This window comes from Carcharodon carcharias, chromosome 20 (assembly GCF_017639515.1).
Source record: "Carcharodon carcharias isolate sCarCar2 chromosome 20, sCarCar2.pri, whole genome shotgun sequence".
Classification (NCBI taxonomy): Eukaryota; Metazoa; Chordata; class Chondrichthyes; order Lamniformes; family Lamnidae; genus Carcharodon; species Carcharodon carcharias.
The window spans coordinates 57,773,299-57,793,873 of record NC_054486.1 but is presented as its reverse complement, the minus strand read 5'-3'; the positions used below and the strand labels follow the sequence as shown (position 1 = coordinate 57,793,873).

Below are 20,575 nucleotides of genomic sequence, written 5' to 3'. Positions count from 1 at the left end.
TTCGTTTTGAAGGGAAACAAAATGATGTACTTTACTGAAAAAGAGACATGTCTAAGCTTTTCATCTTGCACCCATGAGGACACCTGCAAGAATACCAATATGGGGGGGGGGAACAACAATTTAAACTGTATGTGAAGAGAGTGGTTGGCAAATGGTGTTGCCATGGAGAATGCACCACTGATGGTGACTGACAGTTAACTGCCAAGCAATGTTTGAAATTTAAACCAGGCAGCTTGACTCTGATTGTTCAAGGCATTGCCCTGAGGAATGAGTCAGCGAATGGCTGTCACTTATTTTGTTCAATTGAGACAGGCGCAATGTGTGTACGTTGTTCTTTCTGTCTGCAAAGAGCAGGGTCCTGTGTATAAATATATGTAGCTTCCAGTACATGCAAAGTGTCACACTGCGAACCCGACTGACAATCTTAAATAGATTGTCAGTGTAATTCTTAGCAAATTTATTTAGCAAATGTTGTCCAATTGCGGAATCACATTATGCTTTGAGTTTTTCAAGCATGGGCTGGTTGGTTACAGTCTGTACCCTGCACGTTGCGAACAGCTGCTGGGACATGCTGTTTGATACGATCCACCAATCTTTGGGACATATGGCCTATATACCACATCACACAGCATTACACTGGCACTGAAATTCATATGGCACATTACTCATTTGTGTGATAGGCAGAATGTCTTTTTGGCTTGACAGCAGCATCCTGTTAGTGGTGAATACCACTTCTGCTGCTACTACATAGTAGCGGTGTGAAGCAGCTAGCTTCACCTGTTGCTCAAAATTTTGAGATAGGTTACCCTGGAAAGGGTAAAGTGAGGTAGACTGGGCACTTTTGAGGGCCGAAAGTGACGGCCTTAGGCCTGTTCATGAGATTGTGTGAAAAACAACTCATAATGATCTAATCAGGGTAGCCTGATTCTGCAGGGTGCCTTTGATGTGCCCTATTCCAGCATCAAGCTTGCATGATGTGCAAATGGCTTGGCCCTATTTGCAAGGTTGCTGATAAGACCATCCTTATAGCATGTGGAACTGTAAGAATCCCAATGTGTATATTGACCAGTGAAGCTAGGCTTGCAGTAGGCCATGGTAGAGAACCCCCTGGCAGATTTCTCAACTAGTATGTCAAGGATGGAGTGTTCATTTGGCTGCCCTCACCAATCAGGGTCAAGCTGCCTGGTTTAAATTTCAAACAGTGCTTGGCAGTTAACTGTCAGTCACCATCAGCGGCAACGTCACTTGCCAACCAATCAGCACATATCATATAAATTGTTGTTTTTCCCCCTTATATTGGTATTCTTGCGAGTGTCCTGATGAGTGCAAGACAAAAAGCTTAGACATGTCTCTATTTTCAGCAACACCCAAGTTCTGTACTACCAAACAAGTATATGATTTACTTTGTTAAATGCACAATACTATGTAAATGCAAACTGTTGTAAACAGGCTAACCATGTTACATCTATCAAGATTCCAGAGCCAAGAGATGAATATGTGAGAGGTGTAAATTCATGTGTATGACATAAGCAATTCTCTTCTGAAGTTGATGCAGGCTTGGAGTAATGCAGATATGCTTCACTTTGTACATAATGTGCACTATGTCTGCCCTTGAAGTGATTAATACTAATACCACATGTTAAAAAAATGTTAGTCCTGAGAAATGATGCTACCTACCTGATCATTCAAATAAAAAATCAAAATGCTAGGTGGAGATGGTCTGACATTTTATGTAGAATTCTGTCTAATGGTATTATGGAACTCTACTCATTGACCGAAATAGGCTATTATGGTCATGAAACTGTTCTCCTTTTGTAAGGACAATGGAGCAGGCTACCATGATATAATAATCATTAATGCATCACTATTTTCTGGGGTGTTGTCACATATATCCATTTAACTTGTTTAACTTCTAGAACTCTCAGAAAAGCACTGCAGCCTTTGCTTATTTGGCTTGGTTTTTCCACAACATTACCCCTCGGCCTTCTTGATGGCAGAGCTTGCACAGTCGAAAAGCGCTGTCAAAGTAACTTTGAGTGGCTACAGTGCGTTCTATAGATTTTAGACCCTGCATGCACAATGTGTTGTTGATGGAGGGGATGGTTATTTGATCCAGTAGCAGAAATGCTAATCAAGCAAACTGTTGTGTCCTAAATGATGTTGAACTTTTCACGTGTTGTTCTCGATCTCCTGAGATTTGTCATGTTCCTTGTCTGACTTTCATTATTGGATGAGCAGAAATTGCCTCCAATTAAATATTGGGGAGACACAAGCCATTGTCTTCAGTTCCCACCACAAATTCTGTGCCCCAGCCACTGATTCCAACCCTCTCCTTGGATGTTGAGGTTGACACCCAACAGTTCGCAACCTTGGTGTCCAATTGCATTCTGAGCTGAGCTTCCACATTCATATCCTGACCACGTATACCTTCAATCACTGATTACTTCTACCTCCGTAACATATCTTATCTCTGCCTCTGCAGCAGTTCGTCTGCGGCTGAAACACTTGGGCATGACCATTCAACCTTTAGACTGACTATCTCAATGTTCCTATGGCTGGCCTCCTACCTTGCATTCTCTATAAACTTGAACCCTTTCCTAACTGGTACTAAGTCCTGTACACACACCACCCCAGTGCTCAGTGATTTATATTGGCTCCTGGTCTAGCAACATCTCTTTTAAACTTCTCATCCTTGTTTTCAAATCCTCCACATCTCACTCTCCCTATCCCCTTCTCCACCCCTACAATCCTCTGTGATCTCTGTACTCCAATTCTGGTCTCTTGCACATCCCTAATTTTCTTCACTCCATCATTGATGGATGCACCTTCAGTTGCTTAGGCTCTAAGCTCTGGAATTCTTTCCCTAAACCTTGACGCCTCTCTCCTCCTTTAAGATGCTACTTAAAACTTATGTTTTTGACCAAGCTTTGCTCATCTGTCCTAATATCTCTCTATACAGTTCAGTTTAACATTTTGTTTGATAATCCTCCTATGAAACATTTTAGGACATTTCATTATGTTAAAAGTGCTATACAGTACAAGCTGTTAAAGGTGCATCCATCTGCGTGAGTGGTATGTATTCCATCACACTCTTGACTTCAGCCTTGTAAATGGTGGAGATGCTTTGATGGGCCTGGATAAGTCACTCATCTCAGTTTGTTAAAATTACTGGTCTTGTTTAACTTTTGGTAAATGGTGGTCCTCATTGGAGAACTCAACAACAAAGGTCAAGGGGAGCTTTTTGGGATTTTTTGACATGATTACTGCCTGGCATTTATGTGGCCACAAATATTATCTGCTGTTCCTAAGCCCAAACTTGAATCTTCTCTAGATCCTAAAGTAGACTGGAATGGGATGCTTCATGAAAGGAGTTGAATACTGTGGAAATCTCACCAAACAGCCCCATTCCTGATCTTATGACAGAGAAAGGACTTTGCTGAAGTATCTGTAGTTGCTAGGGTTATAGACACTTACCTGAGAAGCTCTTGCCATGACTTCCCGGGGCAGTGATGAGAGCCCTCTGATAATTATGACCATCTTCCATTGTGCCAGATATGACTCCAGCCACTGGAGCTGTTTTTCCTTTTGACCACCATTGACGTTTGCTATGGTTCCATGATGCTATACTCAGTAAATGCTGTTTTGATGTCCAGTTACTTATAAATGGTTTATAATAATTATGTATAAAAATATTTTTTACAATTATTGAGTAAAATTAATTGAACAGTTGAAGCAATATTTTTTAATGTTAATGATTTCAGATGTTGATTTAATGTGCCCTGGATTATACTGTGGAAAAATAGAAAGCAGAAATGATAGTCAAACAATGTATGGAGACTGTGGGGTAAGTGTTTTGGTACGTTTCTGCATTTCTTGCATAGAGTAAACTTGACAGTACTTAATGATTATAGGGTAGGATTAGTATTTAAAGATCACTGGCCCACATTTGGTAATTAGGTAATTGGATAATAATTATTACCCAAGTAACAATTTTTTTATCCGGGATACAAGATATATTCATTAACATATAACAATGGTTTATTTTGTGAATGAAACATAATTATGTGGAACATGTATTGATCATAGAGTCATGGATCTAAGTTTCATTCTAAACATGTTTCCATGTTTTTTACTTACAAATTTGCTGCTAGGACTCTGGCATGCAGTGTTTTCTCTTCAGATACTAACTTTTGCAATTAGCTTTGGATTTTTCAAAGTGTAGAGCTGATGACTATGTTAATTGAATACAGAATTCAACATGCAGTGCTGCACCATATATTTTAATGATATATATTAAAACTCAATAATTTAAAGATCACTCTCTCTATTTATATGTGTTTAGAGGACCATAGTTATGTGTTCAGAGTAGGTTTGTAGATTCCATGATTTTAATAAGAAATAATTCATCCTGGAATTTGAAATTGAGTCAGATGTGAATCATTGAATAACCTGTCACTGTTTTACTTCTGGACTCAAACTGCAAGCATTCAAAGTGATGTCAGGCTATAGTTTGGTGAAGTGGAAGTATTTGCAGTTTAAGTTCAGAAACAAATCAATTGCACGTTGTTTAGTTATTTCGCTACCATCCTGATCTAATTTCAAACCCCAGCTTGATTTTTTTTCCCTCCTTCAAATCATCATCTAATAATCCTGGGAAATCCCTGCATTGGGTTTTCTTGCTAATAAATGAAAAATAGCTTAAATACAATGGATGGCTGTACACTTTTTGCATATTGTTATACTTAATCTATACTGAGCTATTTTTATTCTTGCTTGTAATACACCCTGGGTAAAAGGCAGCTGTTGGGTTATGTGATGACAGTTGTGGTTTGAGCTTTCATTAACAAAATTGTAAAAAGGCAAACTTCAGCAGAAATCAAGTAGAGCATGAAAACAGGCTGCTGCATGAGAACTAAGAAAAACATCTTAGCAAAATCTCGAGACCCAGATATGGATAGAGCTGAGATAAAATCGAGCACCAAGGCCTCTATGTTTTCCTTGTTTTGGCCAGGGTGCATTGAAATGTTTACAAGCTGACAGGAGTCTGAGCGTGGGAGGTCTGAGATCTTGAGCGGCTGACCTGGCTTGAATGGGCAGATGGGTAAATGACATCTTTTGTAATTGGACCATTCAAATAATAGGTAATGATTATGTTAAATTAGTCTCTTTGCTGTGTGGAGAAAGAATAAGAGGAGGTTCCCTGTGCACAGAGATTGTGGAGTTTTCTTTTAAATTTGTTCATGGAATAGGCTAGGCCAGCATTTATTGCCCATCCCTAATTGCCCTTGAGAAGGTGATGATGTGCTGCCTTCTTGAACTACTGCAGTCCATGTGATGTAGGAACATCCAAAGTCTTAGGAAGGGAGTTGCAGATTTTGATCCAGGTGATCCCGGTGATATAGTTATAAGATATTGCGTGTCACACTGACACAACAGTATCTGGGGCAAGCCCAGGGAGTAGTTACCCGGAGATCCTGCTTCTACCCAGGGTGTAATGAAAATGCCGTTGCACTTTAATATTATTGAACAGACATTAGCATGTGCCAAGTCTTTCTTACACTAAATGAAATATAACTAGTTTCACCAATAAGCGTTGTCACTTGGAATCATTTTCGAAAATGAGATTGAAGGGGCTGAAGGTTTAATTGACTCTGTTACACCGAATGTTAACAGTTGAGAGTTTGCAATATCTTTTCAATTAAAATAATTGTTGTAAATGTATTTCTATGTATTGAGCCTGGAAGAGTGTGGCAACCTAAACATTTGATATAACTTACATTCTTCATTAAAAAAAATTCTCTGTAGGTATGCCCAAGAGGGGAAAGAACAAATGCTCTGAAAATTTGTCGTAAATGTGAGGACTCACCAGAGCTATATGACTGGCTGTATCTTGGCTTCATGGCAATGCTACCTTTGGTTTTGCATTGGTTCTTTATTGAATGGTATTCAGGCAAAAAGAGGTTAGTGTTATTTGAGAAACGTAAACATAAATGGTATTGTTACTATATTTTGTCTTTTAGATGTGTAGGGTGGGTTAAACATTGGACTTTTACCTGTAGGTTGTCAGAGACTGAAAGGGTAAAAATCATCTTTGGTTGAAGTAAGGGGCCAACATGAAATGAGATTGGGCAATCTTAATTAACTTTCTGATTCAGTACAACTATTTCATTCTTTAAACTTGAAGTTGCTGCTGCATGTTACTGTCTTGCTTTATAACCACATCTGTTAAATTATAATTTTAAATGTGATTTCTTTAGCTTTGTGAACGTCAATTTTTTTTGACTTGTGAGCTGGGAATCACTAATGATATTGTAATGGCTGGTAAATCAGATGATGCACTGTTTTGTATTGACAGGAGTAATACATCAGAAAATTCATAACGGAATCATAACAGCACAGAGGAGGCCAATCAGTCCATCGAGTCCATGCTAGCTCTCTGCAGAAACAATTTGGATAATCCCACTCTCCTGCTCTATCTGCTGCAAGTTCATTTCCCTCAAGTGCCCAGCCAATTTTCTTTTGAAATCATTCATCGTCTCCACTTCTATCACCCTCATAGGCAGCATATTCCAGATCATTACAGCATGCTGCATAAATAAAAGTTCTTCCTCACATCACCCTTGCATCTCTTGCCCAAAACCCATGTCCCCCATCCTTGTAACATTAGCTAATGGGAACAGCTTTTCTTTGTTTACCTTATCTAAATCTGTCAGAATCTTGTACAACTCTATAAAATCTCCCTCAATTTTCTTTGCTCCAAGAACAAATAACACCATTTTGTCCAACCTAACCTTGTAGCTAAAATTCCTGATCTCTGAAACCTTTCTGGTAAATCTCGTCTGCATCTTTGCAAGGACCCTCACACCCTAAAATGTGGTGACCAGAACTGGGTGCAATATTCTAGTTATGGTCTAATAGGAGCTTCCCTGCTTTTGTACTCAATATCTTTATTTATGAAGCCAAATATCCCATATGCTTTGCTAACTGCTCTTTCAGTATGCCCTGGCACTTCCATAATCTTTTCATATGAACCCCTTTGGCCCCTCTGTCCCTGCACACTTTTTTGAACTGTGTCATTAAATCTATATTGTCTGATCCTATCTCATCTGCCAAAATGCATAATAAATTCCACCTGCCACCTCTCTGCCAATTCTGCTATCCTGTCTGTCCTATTGCAGTTAATTGGTATCTTCCTTATTGTTTGCCACACCTCCATGTTTGGTATCATTGGCAAAGTTTGCAATTTTACTCTGTATTCCAATATATCATTTAGACATCAAAAAAAAGTGATCCTAGCATTGACCCTTGGGGAACACCTGTCTACCGTCCTCCAATCTGTAAAAAAAAACAATTTAGCATGACTTGCTGTTTTGTGTCCTTAAGCCAATTTTTTATCCAAGCTGATAGTGACCCTTCTATTCCACAAGCTTCAGTTTTGTAAACCAGCCTTTTATGTGGTATTTTGTCAAATACTTTCTTAAATTCCATATAGACAACATCCACCACATCCCCTTCATCAACCTTCTGAATTTAATCAGATTAGTCAAACACTATCTGCCTTTCACAATTCCACGCTGGTTCTCCTTAATTAACTTAAACCTTTCTAAATGCGTGCTAATTCTTTCCTTGATTATTGTTTCTAAAATGTTACCACCACTTATGTTACACTGATTGGCCTGTAGTTACTAGGAATGTCCATACACCCTTTATTTCCAATCCTCTTGCACCCCCTTCATTGCTAGGAAAGTTTGGAAGATTATGGCATGCCTTTCAGCTCTCTCTGCTCCCACTTTCCTTAGCAACTTGGGATGTAAGTCATTCAAACCAGGTGACTTATCCATTTTAAGCAAAGTAAGCCTTTTCAGTATATCCTGCTTATCAACTTTCATCCCGCCATTACCTCTATTTTAACAGTATCCTTTTTGTTAGTAAACACTGATACAAAGTACTTAAGTATTTTAGCCTTGCCCTGTGACTCCAAGCATATATTACCTTCTTTGTCCCTAATAGAATCCACCTTGCCTCTTATCAACCGCTTACCTTTTACATGCCAGTAGAAGATGTTTGGGTTTCATACATTTACAAGTAATCAGTAAAGCATAAATTACAAGATAGTCTGATCAGACTATGAAGCATTGTGTATGGTATGAGTTGTACGTAAAATTTTACAAATCTTTAAATTATAATCTGTCAAGAAAGTTTTGACTCAGAAATGAAAATTTGTCTCTGTATCTACTGATACTTACATTGTTTTCCTAAATTAATATAGTTATATTTCACAGGGGTAGAGGCACAGCATTCGACAAGGTTCTACTGGCACAAATACACTCATTTGGGTTTCTGCCTCTGATAGTCCCTCTTAAGTTCCATAGCCAGTAGATCTCCCTTTAGTGCTTGTACATAGAATTACATGGAATATATTGCACAGAAACAGGTCATTCGGCAACTCAATGCTATGTACTCCATTCAAGCTTCCTCCCAATTTTCATCTAACTCTATCAGCATAACCCTCTGTTCGCTTTTCCCTCATAAACTTATCTAATTTCCCCTTAAATGTATCTATATTATATGCCTCAAGTACTCACAATGTTAGCAAGTTCCACATTCTCACCATGCTCTGGGTAAACAAGTTTCTTCTGAATTCCCATTTGATTTCTTGGTGACTACATTATATTAATTTCCTCTTCTCCATAAGTAGAAATGCCCTTTCTCTGTCCACCCTATCAAAACCTTTTGTAATTTTAGGTTCCCTTTGCAATTCTGATATAATGGCCACCAGAGCTGTACTCAGTACTTTATGGTGGTCTAACCAAGGTTCAATAGGAATTTTGTATGGCTTTGCTACTTTCTAGTTCTATCCCTCTAGAAATAAACACAAGTTCTTGGTTGCTTTTGTTATGGCTGAGTGATTTGTGCATTTGCAGCCTCTTTACTCTTCTACCCCATTTAGATTTTTATCTTCCAAGAATATGTGACCTCCATATTTTTCTACCAAAATGTAATTCCTCACACTTATAACTGGCCAATGAATTTCAACATAGATAAACTTGTTCTACAAGTTTATTAATATCTTTATGTAAGTTGTTGCAGTCCTCCTCAGTGTTGACTATCCTTCCCAATTGGTGGTGCCTGCAAATTTAGAAATTGTGTTATTTTGATTCAAAGTCTAAATCATTAATATAGTTTGTGAACAGTAGTGTTCCCAACATTGATCTTTGCGGGTCCCTACTTTCCATCTTCTTCCACCTTGAATAGCCACCATTTACCCCTACTGTCTGCTTTCTGCCTTACACACAGCTAGCTTTCTATTTTGTTACTTGTCCACTGACTCCACATGTAAAGCGACACAACAATTTGGCTCATTAGCAATCTAGTAAATTGGCAACAATAATTTTAGCAGATTCAAATTCCTGAACATATTTTTGCACCTTTCACAAAATATAAACATGTTCACATTAGGAAAGGAAATGGCTTTACAAACATTTTACTAATTTACTGAATGTGGTGGAAGAAACAATAAAGCAGATTTGCAGCATCAACATATATCTTGCAAGTCTTCTCATCCATTCTGTGGGTGACTGTACTTGCCAACTCCTGGTATTGCAAGCAAACTTCCAAATTTTACTGCTCGATTGCCTTGTCCAGAAGTGAACAGTTAGGAGGTTTGGCTGTACAAATGCCTGGGATATTCCTGGACGACATCCACCATAGTTCCATAGTATTGTCAACCAATTGCATTTGTATTTAAAAAAAAAATCAGAATTACTTAGAAATTACAGTACAAGAACAGGCAGTTTGGCCCAAACAGGCTGTATACATGTTTTTCCTTCAGATGTCCTCATTGTCAGCAGTAGCCTTCCTTTTGGGTGGCTGTCCTATTGTCCTTGGTAGCCTTACTGATCTTCCACCCCCTTGATGCCAGGGCATGATGACCCTGTTCAATGCCCAAGTGCCAAGTACCCACTCTTTCCACGACCTGTGCACCGCCAAGGGCAGCTCCTTACCAAATTGAAGTTCCTTTGCCACATTGATCTCTTATGGGGCCTGTGCAGTGCCCTAGGGCTGCCTTGACTGGCTTCTCACTCTATACCCACTTCAGCTAATCAGAAACTGACAGCTCCTGAAACCCATGCACCCCTTTAAATGTTCCCCCCCCCACCCTTCCAACAAGCTCTGAATTTAATTGGCCTCAATTGGGAGGTGAGTGGGTTTCCTGTCCTGCCGTGCCCTTTTCCAGCCCTGGTTAACATTGCCAGTGCCAGGAATGATGCCCTGTAACTGACGTGGTGGCCATGCCGGTACTTTTGAGACCTGACTGCTGCCGTTCCTGCCTTCAGCTGGGGTCCAAAAATTCAGCACATAGTCTGTGCTTTAGTCGCAAATAGTGTATTCCTCTGCCTCACAGCCCACTGTGTGAAAACAAAATAAAGTTTCTTCTCTTTGTCCTAAATCTCTCACATTTAATTTCATATAACATCACAAGAACTAAGAGTAGGATTAGACCATATGACCCTGTGAACCCGCTCCACCATTTGGTATGATCATGGCTGATATTCTGCTTCAACTCCACTTCTCCCTCAATCCATAATCCCTTGATTCCAAGATAGACCAAAAATCTATCTCTGTCAGCCTTGAATATACCCAACAATGAAGCATTCACACCCCTCTGGGTCATAGAATTCCAAAGATTCAGGATCCTTTGAGTAAAAAGTTTCTTTTTATCTCAGTCATAAATGATTGATCCCATATCCTGAGACTGTACCCCTCTGCTTTAGACTCCCCAGCCAGGGAAAACAACCACTCAGAGTCTACCCTGAGAAGAGAGTAGAAACACAGAAAGATTTACAGCAGTGAATGACACTAGTTATATGTTTCAATGAGGTCACCTTTCATTCTTCTGAACTCCAGAGAGTATTGGCCCAATTTACTCAGCCTCTCATCATAGGGGCAACCCTCTCATCCCAGAACCAATCTAGTGAACCCTTGCTGTATGCCTCCAAGGCAAATATATCGTTCCTTAGATACCGAGACCAAAACTGCACACACTACTCCACGTGTAGTCTCAGTACAACCCCATACAATTATAGTCGATGTCTGTATTCTTGTACTTCAATCCCTTTGCAATCAAGACCAACATGCCATTTGCTTTCCTAATTGCTGTATTTACATATTAACTTTGCGTTCCCTGTATGAGTAGCCAAATATTTCTGAACATCAACATTTAAAAGTTTCACACCTTTTTAAAAATATTATTTTTGTGAACCTTCGCTGTACTGCCTCTGAGGTAAGTATATCCTTCCTTAAATATGGAAGCCAAAACTGCACACAGTATTTCAGGTGGAGTCTCACCAAAGCCCTGTACAATTGTAGCAAAACTTGTTTTTCATGCACTCTAATCCCCTTTAATAATAGTTAACATGTTAATTGCCTTGCTGTATCTGAATGTTAACTTTGTACTCCTTGTAAGAGTACACCCAAGTCTCTCTGAACATCAAAATTTACAAGTTTCACGTCTTTTAAAACTATTCTGCTTTTCTATCCTTACGACCAAAGTAAATAACTTCACAGTTCCTCACATTATACCCCATTTTCCACCCTGTTGGCCACTTGACAGTGGAATTCCAAATGGCTTTTCCCCAACCTCAGTTTCACTATATACCAGATTAATGCATAAATGCTGGTGGCTTCATTGAGGCTATTTCACACACTCCTGTTAGATCTTACATGGCCTTCTGACACATTGCTTTTCATTCTCCTTTATATATGTTTCTCTCTTTTTAATATGTAAATTCTACTGTTCCATATGTCTTTGAAACTGTATCTTCCTCATAACATAAAAACTTTCATGTTACCATTATTGCCAGTAACCTTTGGGAAAAATAAACTCATTCCTTAGTGTTGCTTATCTGGCTAGTTGTAAACAGACTAAGGTCCCTTTGAAATCCAAATATCGCTTAATTTATCCAAAAGTGCAAATTCCCTTCACATCTTACATGCTAAGCTAGCATCCATGTTTACCCATTAGCATGTCAAGCACCTCGCTTCTTTTGATGAGTTAAACTTGCAGTCTACTTGACTCCAAATATAATCAAATCACACACACACACCCAACTATACTTACCCTCATAAACCAACTTCTCACTAAAACAGAAAAATATCATGAAAATTATTATACTTTCATCATAGTGGGTAAAGGGGATAAAGGAATGGCGTTCCTTTCTAATCCATTGTGTAAAAACCCCAACAAAGGAAGATTTGCTATTGGACCTAGTGATGGGGAATGAACCAGACCAGGTAAGAGAAGTAAAAGTAGGGGAACATCTAGGCAATAGTGATCATAATATAATATACTTCAAGATAATAGAAAAAAACTTAAGTATGGCAAAAACCAAATTAATACATTGGTGAAAAGCTAATTTTCAGGGCTGAGAATAAAACTTGAAATAAAAAAGGCAACAAAATTGGCAAACAATGCTGTAGAACAACAGTGGGAACTGTTTTAAAATGCTCTTCAAAAGAGTGCAGAAAAAATATATTCCTCTAAAAGAAAACAGATAACACCACTGAGGTTCTAAGGATGAATAAAAACATAAGGGAACAAGTATGAGTTAAGAAAGAGGCATACATTAAGAATATAGACAGCTTAGGAGTGCATAAGAGAGAATATGAAGAGATTAGGAGAGATGGGATAAAACAGCTAGGAACATAGGAACAGGAGTAGGCCATTCAGCCCATCAAGCCTGCTCTGCCATTTAGTTAGATCACTGAACTCTGTCAACACCACTTTCCTGCGCTATCCCCATATCCCTTGAAGTCGTTAGTCTCCAGAAATCCATCGAGCTCTGTCTTGAACATTCTCAATGACTGAGCCTACAGAGCCCTCTGGGATTGAGCATTCCAAAGATTCACCACCCTCTGAGTGAAGAAACTCCTCCTCATCTCAGTCTTAAATGGACTGCCCCTTATACTGTACCCTGGTTCTAGACTCACCGGCCAGGGGAAACATCCTACCTACATCCACCCTGTCACACCTGTAAGAAGTTTGTAAGTTTCAATGAGATCACCTCTCATTCTTCAAAAATAAAGAGAATAAAGTCCCAGTTTCCTCAATCTCTCCTCAAAAGACAATCCTGACATCCCAGGGATTAGTTTGGTGAACATCTGTTGCATATCCTTCCTTAGACAAGGAGACCAAAACTATACACAATACTTCAGGTGCGGTATCACCAAGACTCTATCCAATTTTAATAAGATGTCTTTACTTTGGTACTCAAACCCCCTTGTGCTGAAGGCCAGGATACCATTTGCTTTCCTGATTGATTGTTGCACCTGCATGTTAGCTTCTAACGACTCACAAACAAGGTCACCTTAGGTCCCTTTGGACACCAAACTTCCCAACCTCTCGCCATTTAAGAAATATTCTAATTTTGTTTTTTTCTACCAAAGTGGATAACTTTACACTTATTCACATTATGTTCTATCTGCCATGTTCTTGCTCATTCATTTAGCCTGCTTGGAGCCTCCTTGCATCTTCCTTACAACTTACATTCCCACCTAATTTTGTGACATCAGCAAATTTGGAATTATTACAATTGGTCCCCAAATCTAAATCATTTATATGGATTGTGAACACCTGTGGCTCTAGCACTTATCCTTGTGGAACTTAACTTGTAACGGCCTGCCGTCCTGAGAATGGCCCGTTTATTCCTACTCTCTGATTTCCGTCTGTTAACCAATTCTCAATCCATCCTGGTACGTTGCCCCCAATCCTCCTGTGTAGGACCTTATCAAAAGTCTTCTGAAAATCCAAATACACCACATCCTCTGGTTATCCTGTATCTATGCTACAAGTAACATCCTCAACTCCCAACAGATTTGTCAACCATGATTTCCCATTCATAAATCCATGTTGACTCTGTCCAATTTTACCATTGTTTCCTAAATATCCAGTTATCACATCCTTTATAATAGATTCTAACATTTTCCCCACTACTGATATCAAACTAACAGGTCTGTAGTTCTCCATTCTCCCTCCCCTCTTAAATAGGGTTATATTTAGGTGAGGTTACATTTGCTACTTTCTAGTCTGCAGGAACCTCTCCAGAATCAATAAAATTTTGAAAGAAAACCACCAATGCATCAACTATCTCTATAGCCACCTCCTTCAACATTCTGGGATGTAGTTCATCTGGTCCAAGGGATTTATCAACCTTCAATCTAGTTAACTTCTCAAGTATTTTTCAAGAATGTGGATCTTGCTACTAGTTGGATTGAATACTATAGATGTATTTGAGGGAGAAGGAAATTGATGCTTACGAAGGTAAATTTAGATGAGGAAACATGAGACAAGACTGGAGTGCAGCATAAACACTGCCATGGACTGGTTAGGTCAAATGGCCTGTTTCTGTGCTGTATATCCTATGTAATCCTAGTTGCTTCCACACTGCAGTGTTCTAGGAAGCTCTTGTGTTAGCTTTCTACCAGCCTTATTGAGTAAGGGTCACATGGTCAGAACAGCCAATCAACACCGAACGTGGGGAAGCTTATAAGAGGCCGAATTTTTCTAGTCCAGAGAGTAAAGTAGCCTTGCTAGGGTGCCTGCAGCTAATCCAACAACTCTGTAAATAAAGTTTGTTGTTCAGCTAAAGAAATGCTCACCAGGATGCCTCTCTTTGAGAGGATTAACCCATTTGACTCCTTCACGGAGGACAGGACTCAATATATCGAGCACCTCGGGTTTTATTTCTAGGCCAACAACATAGGGGAGGAGGCAAAGGGCAAAGCAATTCTCTTGAGCATCTGTGGGAGTCAAACCTACAACCTTATTTGCAGTCTCTCAGCCCCAAGTGCGCCCAACTCCAAATCATTCAGTGAGCTTGTGAATTATTGAAGGGCCATTTTCAGCCCAAACCATCATTATTGAAAGATTCAAATTTAATAGAAGGGTGAGGGCTCCAGGCGAATCGATCATGACTTATATTGCTAAGTTGAATCAATTGTCAGAGCACTGTGATTTCAGAGCTATCTTGAACAACACGCTATGGGATCGGTTAGTTTGTGGTATGCACAACGACGCCATTCAGCGTCAATTGCTAGCAGAAGTCAATATAAATTTTAAATGAGCAATGGAGATAGTACTGGCCATGGAAACACTGAAAAAAATTGCAGGGGCTACAGAGCTTGCAAAATGGCGCTGTTTACCAGTTAGGGCAGAAACCTGCAGCCAGGCGTAGTGCCAAAACTGCTGAAGCAGCCGTGAAGCGGGAATCATTCCCAATCACCCAGAAATCAAAAAAATTACCGGAGGTAATCAGACAGCGATCCTGAAGTTGAAATATCACCAATTTGGGCGAGTAACCACACTCCTGAAACATGTAGATTTAAGGAGGCCGGGTGCTATTACTGACACAAAAGAAGACATTTGATAAAGCAGTGCAGAGCTAAGTCCAGACTGCCAAGTAACCAGCCTGCAAAGATTTTAGAAGTACATAATGTGAAAGAGCCTGAAATAATTGATTCTGACATTCATTCTCTTTTTAATCTTAAAGCAGTCAAGGCAAACCCTATTACTGTCATACTTCATGTAAACTGCAACCTCTAATTATGGAGGTGGATACAGGGGCATCAGCCACAGTGTTGGGTGAGTGCGCATTTCAGTACCTGAGAGAAGATACCCAACCCTTAAGTCTGGAGAGAACTTCTGCCCAGTTGAAGATTTACATGGGAGAAGCCATAAAAGTAAAAGGCATTGCCATGATTTCTGTGAGCTATGGGTAGCAGTCAGCCCTGCTCCCAGTAATAATAGTGACTCTGGAAGGGCCAAGCCTTCTGGGCTGTGATTGGCTAAAAGAAATCAAGTTAAATTGGTCTGAGATTTTTCAAGTGCAGGCAGGAGGACTGCTAGAATTGTTTAAAAAATATGATAGCATCTTTCGCAACGAATTAGGAAAAATTAAAGTCTTGCAATCCAAGATTTATGTTGATCCAGGGATAACTCCCCAATTTTTTAAGGCAAGATCAGTACTATATGCCTTAAGAGCAAAAGTGGATGCTGAGTTAAACAAGTTGGAGGAACTAGGCATCATACAGCCGGTTCAATTTTCCGAATGGGTAGCACCTGTCGTCCCTGTAGTGAAACTGGATAAGACCGTCACATTTGTGGTTACTATAAATGAACGGTTAATCATGCCACCAAGTTGGATAAATAGCCAATTCCAAGAATTGAAGATTTGTACACAAAGCTGGCAGGAGGTCAATCCTACACTAAGTTTGATATGAGTCACGCGTACCAGCAAGTTGAGTTAGATAACACATCCCAGGGGCATGTCACAATGAACACATACAAAGGCCTATTCCAGTATACACGCCTACCTTTTGGCTTGTCCTTGACATGTGCAATATTTCAAAGGACGATAGAGAGTTTGCTACAGGAATTACCATGGGTTGCAGTATGCCTTGATGATGTCTTCATAACTGGATTGACAGAGGCCGAGCATTTAGCAAATTTAGAGGAAGCATTAAAAAGATTTCTGGAAGCTGGAGTCTGCCTAAAAAAGGAGAAATACACTTTCCAAGCCACCGAGGTTACCTATCTGAGGCACCGTGTAGATTCACAAGGATTACATCCCATGGCAGCAAAGGCTAATGCGATAAAGGAGGCACCTTCCCCCACAAATATAACCAAACTCAAATCATTTTTAGGGATGGTAAACTACTATGGGCAATTTTTACCCAACTTATTGACTGTGCTGGCCCCCTTGCATGGATTGCTGAAGAAACACCATTGTTGGTCCTGGAGAGGCTCCACAGGAGGCACCTTTCAACAGAGTAAAACTGCTGCACTCCTCAACCTTGTTAGTGCACTTCGACGCATCTAAATAATTGATATTGACTTGCGACACCACTCCATGTGGCATTGGTGCAGTATTGACCCATGAAATGGACAATGGCTCTGAGAGACCAATAGGTTACGTATCAAGAACCCCCTTAGTGGCTGAAAAAGGTTATTCGCAAATTGAGAAGGAAGGACTGTCAATAATTTTCAGAGGTAAAAAATTCCACCAGTACTTACTTGGCAGGCACTTTACTATCGTCTCCAATTATAATCCGCTTTTGGGCCTTCCCAAATGAGACAAGGCTATCCCACTGATAGCATCAGCAAGAATTCAGCGATAGGCATTGCTTCTGTCCGCCCACAAATACACTTTCAAGCACGACCTGGGATACAGTTAGTGAATGCGGATGCCCTTAGCCGCCTGTCCTTGCAAGAAAGCATCTCGTGTACTTCTTACCCCAAGAAATTGTCCTTGCATTGAATTTTTTATTCACATCGCCTGTCTGCACGAAGCAGATCAGGAACTGGACCAATTGAGATCCGCTTCTGTTCAAAGTGAGAGACCAGGTACTTACAGGATGGTTAAATCAGCCAATCTCCGAGGAAATGAAACCACTTTTTTACCCACAAATACGAATTGTGTTGTCAGGATGGCATCATGCTCTGGGGAGCAAGAGTAGTCGTTCCTGAACCAGGCAGGGAACTGCTCCTAACCAAATTACACAGCACTCATCCTGGCATTTTTAAAATTAAAATGCTCGCCTGAAGTTACGTGTGGTGGCCTGGTATAGATGCAGATATCGAGAAGTTAGTCAATCACTATCAACAGTGCCACAGTCCCACTACACCCTTGGGAATGTCCGGGCCGACCGTGGGTGTGGATCTGTATAGACCATGTGTGTCCATTCCTGGGAGGCACAACGTTTTTGCTCATAATTGACGAACACTCAAAATGGATGGAGATTTTGAGGTGAAACCACTACGTTGCTTGCTACCGTCGAAAGGTTACGCCAATGCTTTTCGACTCATGGATTGCCCGCAGTCATTGTATCAGACAATACAGCCATATTTGCATGTGTTGAATTTCAGAATTTCACCAATCTAAATGGCATTAAACATATCCAAACTGTGGCTTACCACCCAGCATCAAATGGACTAGGCGAGAGAGCTGTCCAAACTTTCAAGTTAGAACTAAAAAATTGTCAGGAGGACTCCACATGCAACACTGGGAGTTCCACCAGCAGAACTGCTTATGAAGCGTTGTCTCAGAACAAGACTGAGCCTCGTATTTCCAAATTTGCTAGGGAGGGTAGAGAAGAACCAAGGTAATCAGAAAACAAGCAACAGTTTGCATAGTAGAGCCTGGAAATTTATAGTAGATGAAGCTGCATATGTAAGAAACTTCGGTAGCAGTCCAAGTTGGATCCCAGGAATTATTGCTGTGAGACCAGACCCCTTTTATACCAAATAGATGTGGAAGGCTGGATCATTCGTAAACAAGTGGATCACCTGAGGAATAGGGATTTGCTTCCACGGTCAGTGTTGCCACCAAGAAATATTATCGAACTTGTAAGCACTGAAGTACTTGATCGACCTGTTATTGATCTATCTGAGGTCTCCATTGAATCAAATAATAATGAACTGCCTGTGCCCAAAAGAGGTACCTGTTATCGCAGTTCCTGTTAGTGCCGATCCTAAAGGAGAGCTTCAGGCTATAGAATTACGCCATTCTACACAGAACAGAAAACCCCCTCAACGACTTAATTTATAATTACTGCACCTATGTATGTGTGTATAATCTGAATTTATGACGAAGTGCCAGTGTGATTTTTCTAAGATTTTTGATATTGTTTTCTTTTCACCATCAGTAATTTGTGTAACTAAGGAATGTAAAACAAGGAATTAAAGGGGGAGGGATGTGATGATTGTTGCTTTCAGGCCAGCCTTACTGAGTAAGGTTCACGTTGGCAGAACAGCCAATCAACACTGAGCGTGGGGACGTTTATAAGGGGAGTTTTCCTAGTCTAGAGAGTGTATTGTAGCCTTGCTAGAGGCCTGCAGCTAATCCAGCAGCTCTGAAAATAAAGTTTGTTGTTCAATTAAAGAAGCCTCTCAGTGGTACCATCTCTACATATCTTCAGACCGTGTTTTTCTATATGAAGATTCAAGTTCCCTCATGGTAATTACATTGCCTTTGTTAAAAGCTCTAATTATTTCTTCCTTAATGTTCTGTCCAATGGTATAACTGATAACTGACAGTATTTAAACTATTCCCACCAAGGTTTCTGATCCTTGTTATTCCTAATCCCCATCCATGCTCATTGTACCTCCATTTTTACTGCTGTTCATATGTTACCCTTTATTATCAGGGCTACTCTTCCTTTTCTATTCTGTCTGTCTTTTTGAAATGTTAAATATTCTGGAATATTGACTTACAAATCCTGGTTACCTTGCAACCATATCTCTGATTTTATCTCCATTTATGCCACTGGTTTGTCTATCTTGTTACAAATGCTTTGTGCATTCCGATGGAGCCACTTGACCCTATGCCAATTTGCACTTCGATCAGGTAGTGATCCAGAGATTATTACTCTTGAGGTTCTTCTTATTAATTTAGAAGCCAGTTCCTTGAAGTCCCTTTGTAGAACCTCAATCTTAGTTCTGCCTGTGTCATTGATTCCTATATGGACCGCAATAACTGGATCCTCCACCTCTAAGTTCTTCAATAGCCATGAGATATCCTTCGGAATTCCTGGTCGCAGCTGTAGAGAACAGTATCAATGTCCTTGACTATTCTTGCCTCTACCGCTACCACATTCCTTTTCACTCCCCACTTGAATGGCATCTGCACCATGGTGCCATGGCTAAGTTGCCATCCTCCCTGCAGTCACTATTCTCATTCACACAAACAGCAAGTGCTTTGTACCAGTTGGACCAAATCAGTGGCTGAGGCTCCTCTACCACTGTATGCTGGATCCACATATCTGTCTGACTTGTTGCCGCACCCTCCTGTCCATGACCATTGACCAACTATGAAGTTAACCTAAGAGCAAGAATCAGAAAACACTGGATGGATTAGTTTATAGGTCCCCAACAGTTAGTTATACCATTGAACAGATCATTAAACAAGAAATTATTGAAGTTTGTAACAAAAGCAATGTAATAATTGCGGGGACTTTAATCTTCATATAGGCTGGACCAATCAAATTGGCAAGGTGGTCTGAAAGATGAGTTCATAGAATGCTTTTGTGACAATTTCCTGGAGCAATATGTTGTGGAAATGACTAGGGACAAAGCTGTGTGACATCTATATTGTGTAATGAGGCAGGATTAATTACTAATCTCATAGTAAAAGATCCAGTGGGAAATAGTGATCATAATACAATTGAATTCTTATTAAATTCACAAACAAAAATCTTATACTTAAAAAGCCAATTACATAGGGGAAAGTTGGCTAAGGTTGATTGAGTAAACAGACTAAAATTTATGGTGGTAAATGAACAGTGGGAAGCATTTAAAGAAACAATTCAAAATATTCAACAAAAATACATTTAATGAAACACAAAACCTCAGTGAGAAAGATCCATCCATGGTTTACTACAGGGGTTAAGGATTGTATTAGTTTAAAAGACGGGCGTTAAATGTTGCAAAGGATATTAGTAAGCCTGAGGATTGGGAGTGTTTTATAAACCAGCAAAGGGCCACCAAAAAATTGATGAAAAGGTAAAAAATAGAATATGA

The 20,575-nt window shown here is 39.8% G+C and overlaps 1 protein-coding gene across 3 annotated transcripts in view; it reads left to right on the top strand.

Moving 5' to 3' along the window:
• Positions 1–20,575, top strand: part of LOC121292860 (jnk1/mapk8 associated membrane protein) — a 37,555-nt gene that overhangs the window by 849 nt on the left and 16,131 nt on the right. For all 3 annotated transcript variants that reach the window (XM_041215341.1, XM_041215340.1, XM_041215342.1), the window contains 2 exons: positions 3,762–3,844; positions 5,806–5,960. In XM_041215341.1, the coding sequence (XP_041071275.1) occupies positions 3,762–3,844; positions 5,806–5,960 (238 nt within the window). The remainder of the gene's footprint in view (positions 1–3,761; positions 3,845–5,805; positions 5,961–20,575) is intronic.